Source organism: Crocodylus porosus, unplaced genomic scaffold, assembly GCF_001723895.1.
Source record: "Crocodylus porosus isolate Cpor-Errol unplaced genomic scaffold, CroPor_comp1, whole genome shotgun sequence".
Classification (NCBI taxonomy): domain Eukaryota; kingdom Metazoa; phylum Chordata; order Crocodylia; family Crocodylidae; genus Crocodylus; species Crocodylus porosus.
Window position 1 is genome coordinate 57243781 of NW_017728950.1, and position 13614 is coordinate 57257394.

Consider the following 13614-nt stretch of genomic DNA (forward strand, 5'->3'; position numbering starts at 1 on the left):
GCAAGTTTAACTGAAATCGTGCAGTGGATTCAACACATACTGAAAAAGCAGAAAGCTCCTGCTATCTGTGTGAGCTAGCTGAACAGTGAAAACAGATTAAAGAAATAAGTTCTTCAATAGGCAGTAACATTGCTTTCACACCAGATTTGATGAATAAGTCCTCCCAGCGGCACTAACACCTGATATACACATTGTGTGGATTAGCAAGTTTTAGTCCAGGCAGAAGAAAAAAAAAAGACATTTTTTTCCTTCTAGTTACTGCTGCAGGTATATTATCTAATGAAAACACAACAAGATTTCTCTAAGGAATGTAAAATTTGTTTGGTGTTTCCATCAAACAATTATATGTTGTTCATCCACTATCTGAGAAGCACTGAGGCATAGCCATGCCTGATTACATTCCTTCTTAGCTCCATATCAGGCTACCCCACTGGGTGGTAAGCAGTTTCTCATCTCTCCCATATCAGAGCTTTGATGCAGGTGCACACAAAAGAGGGGTTTCTGATAACAATGCAGCCACATTTGCTTAATATCTTGATCCGAAATCAAAATGCCCTTGATCATTAATGCAGCCTTTCAGAATACTTCAAATTAAGGGGTAAATTTTCAAAGCAACGAAACAGGGGTTTAGCTGCATGACTTCCATTAACACCTATGGGAGGTATACAACTAAATCCTCACATACTACTTTGAAAATGTACCCCTTTAAATATTTTATGTCTAAAAGGCATTAGACTTTTCAATAACTAAGCTGCTGCCAAGAACAACAGTATCATTTTCGCTGACAATATTTGTCAGATAACTTTATTTCTACGGAAAAGTTCGGTTGGCAGAAAATAATAAAACTAAATATCTTTATGAGAGAGGAAAGCTGAGTATTTCTGAGGCTGGGGATCCTGCACTACAATGAACTGATTCTTATGCACTCCATCTTATACTACCCTGTCTCTAAAGCCAGCACAGGGGACATGGCTGACAGAAAGGTGATGTGGCATTTGGATTATTTCAGGGAAGTGATCCCTGGTGGCTGGAACAGCCTCTGGAGAAAAAGGGGCACTTATACAAACAAATCAGCACAGTACAGAGAAGCCCCAGGATCAGAGGAGCATAATGGCAGATTGAGTGAAGCAAAGTTACAGGGTTCCCCAGAACATGAAGTGGGTTTAAAAATGGCAGTAGATGGGAATAATAAAGTTTGTGAGCGCTTTGTACATTTGTAAATGACTATACAGCTTGGAAGACAGGAGAGGATCTATCCCAACATTTCTAAATTTCCTAAATAAGTACCTTACTAGTTCAGTAATGTAACTGAAAAACATGGTAGTGGATAAGCACGTAGGGGAAATCAAAATTGGTATTGCTGTTAGGGAATGCAATAAATGACATGTTCTTTTCCCTGATGCATTTTATCATTAAAAATGTAATCTTACAAACCAAACATCAGAAGGTGTAAACAAGTTGTCAGAAAAGATTCACAAGAGCCATTCTCCCCAGTACAGCAAAATTTTTCAATTCAGCAAGGAATTTTGACATGTTATCTCTCAGAAACAGATAAGAATATGTGGAATTCCCATTCTAATATCCTTTATTAAATACATATTTCTTATTTAATTAAAAGACTTAGGAAGATTAGTTGTGATTCATTTGGTCAAATGGTGAATACTAATTAAAACAACCAAGGTTGGGAAGAAGCACATTAGAAAATAATTATTCTCTGCAGTGAAAATCATAAACATGAACTGAATATTAAGGCAATGATTTTCTTTAAAGGTCAAAAGAAATAGTCCAAAAAGTTTCAGTCTGTTTAGCTGCAAATACATGAAAAAATACTTACTACAATGTCTTCAGGAAATGTATCCCGACTGAAGGAGCCATCATCAAACATGACTTCATAGAAGACTTGAGATGTCACTCCTATCACTCTGCAGCTGTAGTATCGTGTGTTCCTGTGTTTTGCGATGACAGTCTGCCCAACTGTGATAGCCTTCTCACATGCTTTACTTCTCTTTAAAGCAAGGAAATGCCATGCAGTCATTAAAAATACTTGGGACATTGCTCATTATGCACAAAAAAACCCAACAACACGCCCCCTCCCCCACAAGATACTCAGTTATGTCTTTACACTTAGTATTAAAACCTTCAAATGCAGCATATTTCCTTACTATAATGATAAAACTTTGTGTGACGCATAAACATTTACATTTCATAAGAAAAAGATTAAGAAAACAAAAAACACAACATACTGAACAATTAACAATATATTTCCTAAAAAGGTATAGTTTGGGAATAATTTAAACATAATAACTTTTGAACCATTCAAAAACTGAATCTATGATCACTTAAAAGCTTCTCAGCTCTAGAAGTGTAGCCGTCAGACACACTAGACCAAGATGACAGTGTAGCATTTTATTGAAATGGACTCTTCTCAAACCATGACTTCATATATGGCTTATAATTATTTCCTTACCAACAATATTTTATTCACTATGATGGGATCCTTGTCACAGAGATGCACATTCTTTTTTGTGAGGATAGTCACATTCATGCACCAGTGTATTTTGGTAACTCATAAAAAATGGTGCAGAACGCTTAATTTAAAACTGCAGATAATATTGTACATTAAAAATTATTAATCATTCATGTTATGTTATGTGGTGCATGAGTAATAAATGCTGCTTATTTTCACCTTTTCTTTCTGAATTCCCTAAAGTGTAGTATATTGTTCCAAGATGTACTGGAGGGCCATTTGAGGTCAAACTATGACAAGAGTCCTCTTCACTACCTGGGAGTGCTTGATTCCTGTTTTCCAATAAATTCAAATGAAACATCCCATAACTCAGAAAATACTCAGAAATTCACACGATGCAGACACCTTTTAGCTTTTAGCTAATGCATCCCTGGATAACTACCCTGTGCTCTGTGAGCTTCACCATCTGGAGAAATAAAATCAAGAGTTTCTCATCCTAATAAGATAAGGAGACCACTTTTCTCCTCCAGCTGTCAACTGGCTGTATATGATTTCCCATTGGTTCCTATGTTTATGTACTAAAATTTATTGTATTTTTGGCTACAGCTGGGCATCTGAACTTTTCTAACAGGAGATGTTAAAAAGCAAGGCATGACTCACACAGTGCTAGTGAAGATCTTCTGCATTTGAAATATTTACTGAAACACCTTGAAAATACAATATGAAAATACCAATTTCTAAGTTTTCTACCACTTTTTCAAATGACTCTAACCTTTTAAAGTGGTAAAGTTTTCAATAAATGCAATAATCTGAAAAGAAAGGAACTGTAAATATCTACAAAGTGACACAAGATTAGGAAGATCAGCTTCAACAATGAAGGCTGAGTTAAAGTCAATGTCTATGGTTTTTAGTAGATTTTAAAATTTTATCTGGAAATCATTTCCACAGTTTCTCTTTCTTTCCCTTTTAATTTTTAATAAACTTAGAGCCAAATTTTAAACCTGCTTGTTCTGTTTATGCAGGTGCAGTTTTCTGCACACTGACTTTCTTGCAACATATTACAGATTTTAATCATGGCCAACTAGCTTGCTCCTGGAAATTGAGCCCAAAGCAAGTTCAAATGTACACCATACACCTAAAGTCTATCAGTTTCTTTTGACAGAGGACTTAATTTGGGTAAGCAAGTGAACTGTCCATGTAAATTGTTTTCATACAAATGAGGGATTGGTCTGAAATCTTCTTAGAAAGTTGAGTCTGATTATATATCTATAGCATTTTTAAGTTTACACAAAAATAATACTTAACTTGTATTAGAAATTACCTATTAAATGGCCTGTTAGCAGCTATTACTATTTGTGAATATAACCAATTTACTCAGCCTAACTGGTGAAATGAGGCAAGAAACTAGTTAACCTCTGTAAGCACACTAGGCCATGTTATTCTGAAGTCAGGCAGAAAAGCAGAGTGGAGATGCACTGTATTTGCCAACCCAAGATGATTTATTTTTACTGAAAAAACAGAATTTTTTTACTGATGACCAAACTTTTTATTGTCATATGTTTTACGTCATGTAAATGTAACCCTTCTGCCAGGCCCTGGACAAGGGCTGGGTTCAAATTTAGGGGCTTAACACCAACCATAGTAAAAAAAGGTTTGGTTATCAGTAAACATTTTGTTGATTATGATTTTAAAAAAATGTCTTGAGCTGGCAAACCCATTTGTCTGTGGCAATGGTTTCATGCCAGGCTGCCCCACCTCAGGGGTTACCTAGTCACCCAGACACCACGATGCCTCGAAATACATCTCACACCATGCTGCTGCCCCAGTCCACCCCCCTGAGTCTTACCCCCCACCACACCTGCTGCCCTGCCCCAGCATGGACCCCCAAAAGGCTCTTGTCTACCTACTGTGTCAACCCAGAATTATTACAGGCAGGTGATGGGACACAGAAGTAGCAGCAGCACAATGCTGGGGGGTGGATATGAAGGCTCCCATGGACTAAAAAGCTCTAAGACTATGCTCACTGCAGGGTACTGTGCTCATACTCAAATATCATGTGGTGGTGCACTGCTCTTTATCCTTTAACAAACATCCTCGTTCAGAGAGGGAGCTTCAATCAAGTTTCTGGTTGCTCGGTTTTTTTGTGGATGGCTCCTTTTTTATTAACAAGATGTATAAACAGGAATTTTATTGTTTTTTAACTGATTGTCCAAAAATGTATGGCCGGTTGGCAACCCTGAGATGCACCTTCATAGAATCCAATGAAGTGAGCACTTGCTCATGAAAGCTTATGCATCTCTGGTTCAGGTAGTCTATGAATGTGCATGTTGCATTTGTTCAAGGGTATTCAGAAAAATTGACTCCAGCCACAAGTGTGAGAAAGAGTGCTTCCAGGATGGCAAGCCCAAAATATATTTGTTGCCATTAGCAGATTCAACAAAAAGTAACTTTAAATTTGTATGTGCACACTCACATATCTCACAGTGTATCTGTACCCTATGTACAGTGCTAAATAAGTACAGTTGGTTAAAAAAAAAAAAAAAATCAGGTGTTTCATAGCTGTTAGGGGCATTTATTGATAATTTTTTACCTGAGTTTAACAGAGTGTTCAGAGGCAGAAAATGAAAAGTATTACTCATGAGAGTTATTACTGAATTACTCATGAGAGTTAAAATGAAACAAAAGTTTCTGATTACAGACATATAAATTCAAAAGGACATAAATGTATTAAAATACAAAAAGTGGAGCCTTATACAACATAAACAAAACCTCATGTTATTTTGGTTCTTAATAATATACAGGTTAATTTATTGGTCAAATATTCAGAAAAGAAATACAACTAATCCATCCTCATACCACCAGGCCAAAAACAGGTTTACAAAACCTCAAATCATAGAAAACTCTAATGCAACCAATTCAAGAAGGAGTTTGGCTTTCACTATGCTATTTTCCTAGAGTTCTTGATTTATTTTGCAGAAAAATGTATTGACAAGCACACTCCATAATTTGATCGCACGTCCTAGAAAACATTTTCTGTCAGAAAATCCAAAGAACTTATTGATGTTAAGAATGTCATTTTTGATTGGAAAGGACAGTTCTTATGCAAGGGGCTACATCAAATTAAAGAAACAGCTGTGGTATTTTAGAGATCTTTGTGCAAGCTGTAGTTCTGCAAGTATGATTTTCTTTAACATAACCGAAGCCCAGGATGAACTAAGATAGGAGCAGAAATACAGCTAACAATCAAACATAAAACCATCTTGGCCTTACATCTACGTGTGAACTTGAAAAAAGTGGCATACATTATTACAGACATTCTTCCTCATTTTCTGCATGGCAGGACAGAAATCATTTGGTCTAAGGAGTTTGACACCATATTTATAGTGCAGGATCCTAAACGCTCTAAATCTTACCTGCTTCAATATGGAAGCTAAAGTTTTATTTAATCTTCCCAGACTTACTCCTGAAATTATAACCTGAATGGGAGCATTGTAAGTGAGGTTTCAAGAATACACCAGCTCAGAATATCTGACCTTTTGGTCTCTGCTGCTTACCCTGTGACATACTCCTTCGTATGTCACAGCACTCACCACTGGTACCATAGTTGGGTATCCTGGCTTTATTTCACCCAAGGATTTCTCAACACAAAGAGAAATCTCAGAGCTCCTGTAAGTACAACTCTCAATTTCCTCTGAGCTGCGGGAGGAGCAGAGTAAAGAACACAAGGACAGCAGATCTGGTTCATAAATACGCTCAGGTTGAAGAACCTTCCTGATGTACGTATTACAATACACTCCTCAAGAAGTCTGACCCTGCTTTTCACTTTGACAGAAGCTAGGCAATAACCAATATTTTCATACTGGATTTAGGGCCAATATTTAGGAATTGTTTTATGGTAACACAAACTAATTATTATTTTGCTTCCATATGTGCAGTTTACTGATCAAGCTGAATACCTGTGCTAATTTTCTCTTGTTATTCTTTTTTAATAATTTTTTTGATTCTAGTTAAAACTGTCCATTTAGAAAAACAGCATTGTAGGGCCCACTGTTTAATTATTTCTGCTTTCAAATATCACAATCCAAGTTAAAGTGATGAACAAACAAGAAAAGTTCATTAGAAGACAGAAGTGATGATGTGTCTAATGGCAAAGAGCAATACAATTTCTGTATAAGAGGATAGCTAACAACAAGGGAACAGGCCTAACAAGAAAATTAATGGTGGACAAAGTTCTGAAAGCTTGGATATGTGATTAATCACTCCAAAATATGGTGTTAAACTAGAGCACATACAAACCCAAGTCAACCTGTTTTTATCAAATTCAAATTCAAAAAATTCATAGAGAAAGTTTCTCCCATAGTATGTCTGATCCTTCCAAGTATTAAAAATACACACAAGCATGTAGTTTTTATTCTGCCTTTGATAGCACCAAATAGAGATTAGGGATATCACTGGGGAAAAAAAATCTAAGGATTGTTGTGAGAGTCCATCTTATCTCACTAGTGTATCAAAATTTGTTTTGCCTTCTACAGCACAAAAATTAATAATTTAACAATTAACTCTACTATCCCAAGCAAAATGGATACTAAAAATGCAAACTAATAAATCATTGTTGTGGTAAGACTTCATTGCCTTTATTATATATGAAAATATAAATTCTGTTAAATATTCCATTTTGCTTTAACCATTGTTTTCAGGGATAACAATGATGATCATAATTCATATTGTGGCAATAGCGAAAGTCCCAGTAAGACAGGGGGCCTATTGTACACAACGCTGTGCAAACATTAAAAAAGAGAGAGAGAGATAAACCTGGCCTTACCATGATTATGTCAGAAGACACCAATGACTTAAGATATGCTTTCTTAGTAGGGTTGTTTGCTTAGGATGCCTGAATACTAAAGGAGCATTTAAAAAAACAAAATATGATGGGGCTGCAACTAAAGGTGCACCAATATATTAGTTCACATTGTATCGGCACTGATAAAAGGAAAACTACGTTATCAGCAATCTGCTTTTGTTGGCCGACATGGCCAATAATGTCACCAATAAATGCCATGCACATGCACACCGACACAGCATGCACACAGCCAGGAATGCACCCCGGCAGCTTGGAGACCAGCACTCAGCCAGTAAGTCTGGAGGGAGGGGGGAAGGAGTGTGGGGAGGGCAGACTGAGGTCCCCATAGTGAGGGAGGGAGTGGGGCTGGGGCAGGGGTAGGCCCTGCCCAGTCGAGGCACGGCAGGGCAGGGCAGAGGACAGAGCCATGGGCAGCTCATCCAGGGGGTGGGGGGAAGAGGGGCCACTCCCGCCGCTATACGCACCCCCCATACCTCCCTCAGGGGTACATATAGCAGTGGAACCTGCCCCCTTTCCATCTCTGCACCCCCCAGATAAGCCACCCACAGCTCTGTCCCACACCCCACCCTGCTTCAGCTAGGCAGTGTCTGCCCCTGCCCCCACCCCCTCTCACTCACAGTGGGAGCCTTGATCTGCCCTCATGTGCCCCTCCCTTCCATAGACTTACCAGCCAGACGCTGCTCTCCAAGCTGCCGGACTGTATATCAGCAATCAGATCAGTACCAGCTGATTTGGCTGGTTAATATTGGCCCCAAAAATCTTTATTGGTGAACCCCTAGCTGCAAGAATTGTTTTCCAGGAAATCAGACAGAGAACAAATTATTTAAACACCCCTGGCAGATGTTACAATTGTGATTAATATGTTGATCACAAGATATACTGTAACATGCCATACATTCAAGCACTTTATCACTTGGTAACAAGCCACAAAGTGGCACTCCAGCCTCAAAGTTGTTACTTGTAAAATGTAAAGTATCTTTGCAGATTGCTTGAATTGTACTTTAATTTGAAGGTATGGAATTTTATACATAGGGTGACAGTGTTTTGGCAGGTCCTCCAGTATCCCACAGTGAACTGCTCCCTCCCCTCCTTTTTGTAAAGGGACTCTGTCTCATGCTTAATCTGCCACCCAAGGTGCAGCAGCAGGTATGACTTATTACCCATTTTCACTTTCTCTAACCAGCCTGCTTTTTTAAGAAGCCACTCAGCACCTCTCTGTGATGCCACAGTATAAACAAGTAAGTGACATGCTTTACTTGTCTAATATGGAGAGAAACAGGGGAGAGAATTTGTTTAGAAACCTGCAGGCAGGACAAGCACTACACAAGCACCTTATAAGGTCCTGCCCGTTCCTGTCCCCTGCCCCGGCTCTTCTCATGGGTATCCCAATATCTGCAGAAGGGTCAGTGGAGCAGCTCTTTCCTCCAGGGGGAACCCAGCTGATTTCTCATTCCCAGCACAGTTGAAGGCAGGGATGACAACTCTTGCCAACAACTCTTCAGCTGCCTTTGCTGGTAAGTACTGGCAGAGCAAATTCCCAAGATGCTTTATTCCTCTCTGGATAGTTGACCCTCTGAACATAAGCCTGTCACATGGCATCACATTTCCATTAAGTGATATTACTTGTTGTCTGATGGAAATAACATCTGCCAGAGGCCTAACAAAGTTATGCAATTACTGTCTAGGTGATGGCAGGAATACATTAAGACTGCACAAAAGGTGGTTTACCATGGAAGAAGACAGTTGATGAAGGTGCTACAGAAAGTACCAGCTGAATGAATCAGATGGAATTAGTAAAATAATATGAGCTCTAAACATCACCAAAAAATCCTGACAGGGCATTTTATGTGTGCAGGAAATGGTATCCCAAGGAAAATGAGAGAAGCCTGCTTCTTCTGAACTCTGAAAACTAACTACAGAAACAAAAAAATATTCTGTAATAACAGTACTGTATAGGCTAGGGATGAACTATACCTCAAAAAAGGGACCCCATGACAATAAGGAAAGCCAGGCAGAAGGGTTGAAAGTAAATCTGGACAACATGTTTACCCAAAACCTCTCAGGCAAAAAATACAGATTTAACAACACCAAAATCTTTTGCAAATTTGTGTTGACTTCACGCAATTGTTCATTTTGGGCAAAAGGTTTAAAAACAAAGCATGTGACAATTTCAAAAATAAGCATTCTGATTTTGCAACCTGATGTGATTTTTTTTTTTAATTTAAAAGATGTTAACTACACATTTTAGGTAAAGTGTTTTATCCAACCCAAAGTGGATAGTTTTAGATGCTTCAGTCCCCTGAAAAAAATTTCGAAAAATATATGAATTACATACAACTGAAAAAAAAATCACACAATTCTACTTAAAGGCATTACATATCTTTTCTACAACACAAAGTCAGTAAAATGTCACCTCTTCATACCCAGCATCATCCCTAGTTACAATTTTAAGTATAACCTCTCAAACCCTTTAAAGAAAATACAGATAAATATATTATACAGGGTTTGATTATTCCAGATACTTTTAAAAATTCTTTTGGTGTTAATATGTGAAAATAGCTTCTGAAGACATTGAATTTTGGGTTCTGAATGCAGTTTGCACCTGTAGTGGAACAGGATCCCCCTGAGCACAAATCTCTCAGAAGTAAAACAGAGGAATTAAATTAGGCTGTTTTGAGACTAAATTGTGGGACTTGCCCACCAGGACTGCTAGATGATTCTATTTTGCCCAGGTATCTAAGCAGCTAGAGTGAAAACTACTGAGCATGTGCAATACAGAACAGTGAGATGAGCATAGTTATACTGAATCCCAAACAGTGCATAAGTGACAAAGTCTGGAGTTAGGAGGCTATGCAAATACCAGTAACAAGCACGAAGGTGAAATAGGACCTCAAATGGAATGACTTGTTATGGTGGCTGCATTCATACATATTGTAATGATCCTAATGGAAACATGGTTCAGGATCCATCAAGCCTTATTTATCCAAACTCCTTATGCAAGGAGAGGTCTACAGGATATAACAATTTGCTCTCTGTGATAAGACTATGGAATCAGCAACATGTAACAGAATCTCTTCCCTCATTTTTCCTAGACATCTATGAAAATTCCTACCTTAGTAGTAACTATAAAATACAAGCAGTGTCCGCAACAGATTGTTTTATCTTTTGTTTAAAAAAAAGAAGGAAATACATTCTTTACCACATTTTGGTTGATTTTGTGTCTGAAACATGTGATGTAGACAACATAAGGCCAGTCGTCAGGCTCCATCAACACCCCTGCAGCATGGGCACAGGTAACATGGAAGGAAGCTGGACAGCGTCCGTAAGAGCACTGTATGCAGGCACCCGACATTTTCTTAATTCTCTGTCTGCAGAAGATACATTTCTGCATAGGCAAAACAAAACAGAATGTGAGCTACATAAATATAATTCAACTGACTTCCACAAGCATCTGCAGGACTCCATAGCTCCTTTTGTTTTATTGTCTGCATTTTACACTTTACCAGGCATATTGCAAAAAATAATAATTGTGAATTGCAAATAAATCCTGCCATACACTGTTACTTTATAGCAAGCATTTTTGCCTTTCTTGGAAATGTGAAAAGTTAATATTGTGGTGCACCACCAAAAAAACCCTGATATTTAGAAGCATTGTGATTGTAAATCCAATGTGTTATTCCGAAGATTAGCCTCTGCTCTCCCATGTGGACAAAATGAGAATCTGCAAAAATAATCACTGCGTCATGGCAATAAAACGTAAATAAAATCATAGATGATGGGTTGGAAAGGACACCATGAGGTCATCTAGGTCTTCTTCATTGCTCAGAACAGGGTAACATATACCAGAACCACTGTCTAACTTGTTCTTTAAAACCTCCATGAAGGGGATTCTATAAACTTCCTAGCCTGTTCTAGTGGTCCTCACATTCTCATATTAGGAAGTTTTGCTTAATCTGTATCTTAAATGACTGTTTCTGCCGAGTATACTTTATAACAGCTTTTTGCATATTTGAAGACTTTTATATGTCCTCCATTAGTCTACTCCTTTCTTTACTAAACAAATCGAGTTCTTGCAGCCTTTCCTTATAGATCATGTTTTCTAAATTCTTGACATGCCTGCTGATCTCCTCTGGGGTTTCCCCCATTTGTCAACATATTTCTTGAAGTGCTGCATCCAAAGCTAGATGCAGGACTCCAGCTAAGTCCTCAACTGTGATGAATAAAAGAGTAATTACTCTCCCATGTCTTAAATAAAACAATCCTGTTAATACATCCTAGACTGACATTTCTCATCTTTGCAATGGCATTACATTACTGAAGCATATTCAGCTTAATACTTTGCACTTACCTTTACTGAATTCCATTTTATTGATTTCAGACAATTTTCCCCATTTATCAATATTATACTGAATTTTAGTCCTACCCTCCAAAGTGCTTCCAACACATCCTATCTTTATGTATATACTATACAAATTTTATGAATGTTTTCTCTACTCCAACATCTAAGTCACTGTTGAAAATACTGAATAGCAGAGGACACCTCCAACTAGCCCATTTGATGCATCATTCCAGTTTGACAGGGACTCATTGATTACTACACAATGACATAAAAGGAACACTAATTTTTGTCAAAACAAACACATAATCCTTGATATTTGCACATGCCCCAAATCTTAGTTTGTTTATTCAGACTCAGTTTTGCTCAATTGGCACAGAAGAATTTTACAGGAAAAATCCAACATTCTAGAAGTCTGCAACCTGAACGGAAGACATTTTGAATGTTTTAAAAATATTTTGAAATATTATTTTCATTGAGCTATACCCATAATTAGGTTGTCTGAGGAAGAAGAAATATGTGAGTTAAGATTGCTTTGTCAAAGTGCACTACCTGATAATAAAATCAAGAATTTTGTCTGTCATCATATTCCTCTTCAGTGAGTTCAAAATCCTCCATAGTTTACATGAACAATATCAATGAAGTATCAGCAGCAAACTTCACCACCTCAACATTACATTAATATGACTGGATCACCTTGAACTAATGCAACCGTCACAGCAGAGGCTGCCAGAGTGGTATATTTTGTTGTTTCAAGCCATCTTCTCAAATACTTAGGGAATAAATCTTGACTAGGATAAGGAAGGGCATATGAATACTTCAGTACTACATGTGAGTGAAGAATTTTAGTATTTTACACACACACACCTCTCTTTCATTTAAGGATGAAATATAATGTTTCATAAATATTAAATAATTAATCCTCACACCTGCTTAAGTACCAGTATGCCGATTAAATAAAAAGAGAAGAAAGACACAGAAAGTAAAATGACTTTCTCCAATGAATCACTAGCAGAGATGTGATCAGAACTCAGAAGTTTCTGATTCCCAACATATCTAGACTTCTATCAAACTGCCGTCTTTCACGATACATCATTCAATCCGATTTTCCAACTCATAAAAAATATATTACAGTTGCTGCAAGTGATTTTATGCATTGCATTTGTGATCCTTACCCTACGCACAGCTTACACAATGCTAAAAATTTAATGAGTTATGCTCTCAATCACCATTTACAGTTTGCTTCTATCATGTGTATATCCAAAGTTATTGAAGTTTAAAGTTGCACAAGGACCTTATAAACATCCTACAGAACCATGCTGACTCTCCATAGAAGTCATTAAAGGTATTGGGATCATTACCTCCATAACAGTCCTCTACTACTTAAGGTAACTGGCAGCTCTAGAAGACTTTTTTGAGGATGTACCTTAATAAGGGAATGAGTGGCTTTCACAGGTCTTCGCTAGATAGCAAAAGCATGATGAATCTCAGGAGCACTAAGTTCAGTTCTAGCCTTCGAGGGAAAGACTATCTGTCATGAGAATTCCAGGAAAAAATTAGGCAGACAAGGTTCTTTGAGTGAATCTGATATCTTTTATTAGACCAACTTAAATAGTTGGAAAACAATTATTAAGCAAGCTTTTGGGTTCAAAAACCCTTTGTCAGGCTAAGGAAGTTTCAGAAGTTGGTGTGTGCTCTTCCTGGATGGGATGAAAAATAAAGAGGCCAGAGGCTGGTCTGGCATGCATACAAGACAGGCAGTCAGTGAAAATGCAGATTGAGGGGTCAATGGGTGAGAAACTGGGGGTGGGGGGGGAGAAGAGGGATGAATAGTGGAGAGATACCTGGGGAGTCAGATGTCAGGCAGGTTATGTATCATAAATCCAATGTTTATATTTAGTTCATGATTTTTAGTATCCAGGAGATTGATGAAGTGCAGCTCATAGGAAA

At 37.8% G+C, this 13614-nt stretch overlaps 1 protein-coding gene across 3 annotated transcripts in view; it reads right to left on the reverse strand.

Annotated features, from left to right (window-relative positions):
* KDM4C (lysine demethylase 4C) overlaps positions 1-13614 on the reverse strand; it is a 459581-nt gene that overhangs the window by 44118 nt on the left and 401849 nt on the right. For all 3 annotated transcript variants that reach the window (XM_019555111.1, XM_019555112.1, XM_019555113.1), the window contains exons 19-20: positions 10528-10713; positions 1835-2005 (exon numbers count right to left, since the gene is read on the reverse strand). In XM_019555111.1, the coding sequence (XP_019410656.1) occupies positions 1835-2005; positions 10528-10713 (357 nt within the window). The remainder of the gene's footprint in view (positions 1-1834; positions 2006-10527; positions 10714-13614) is intronic.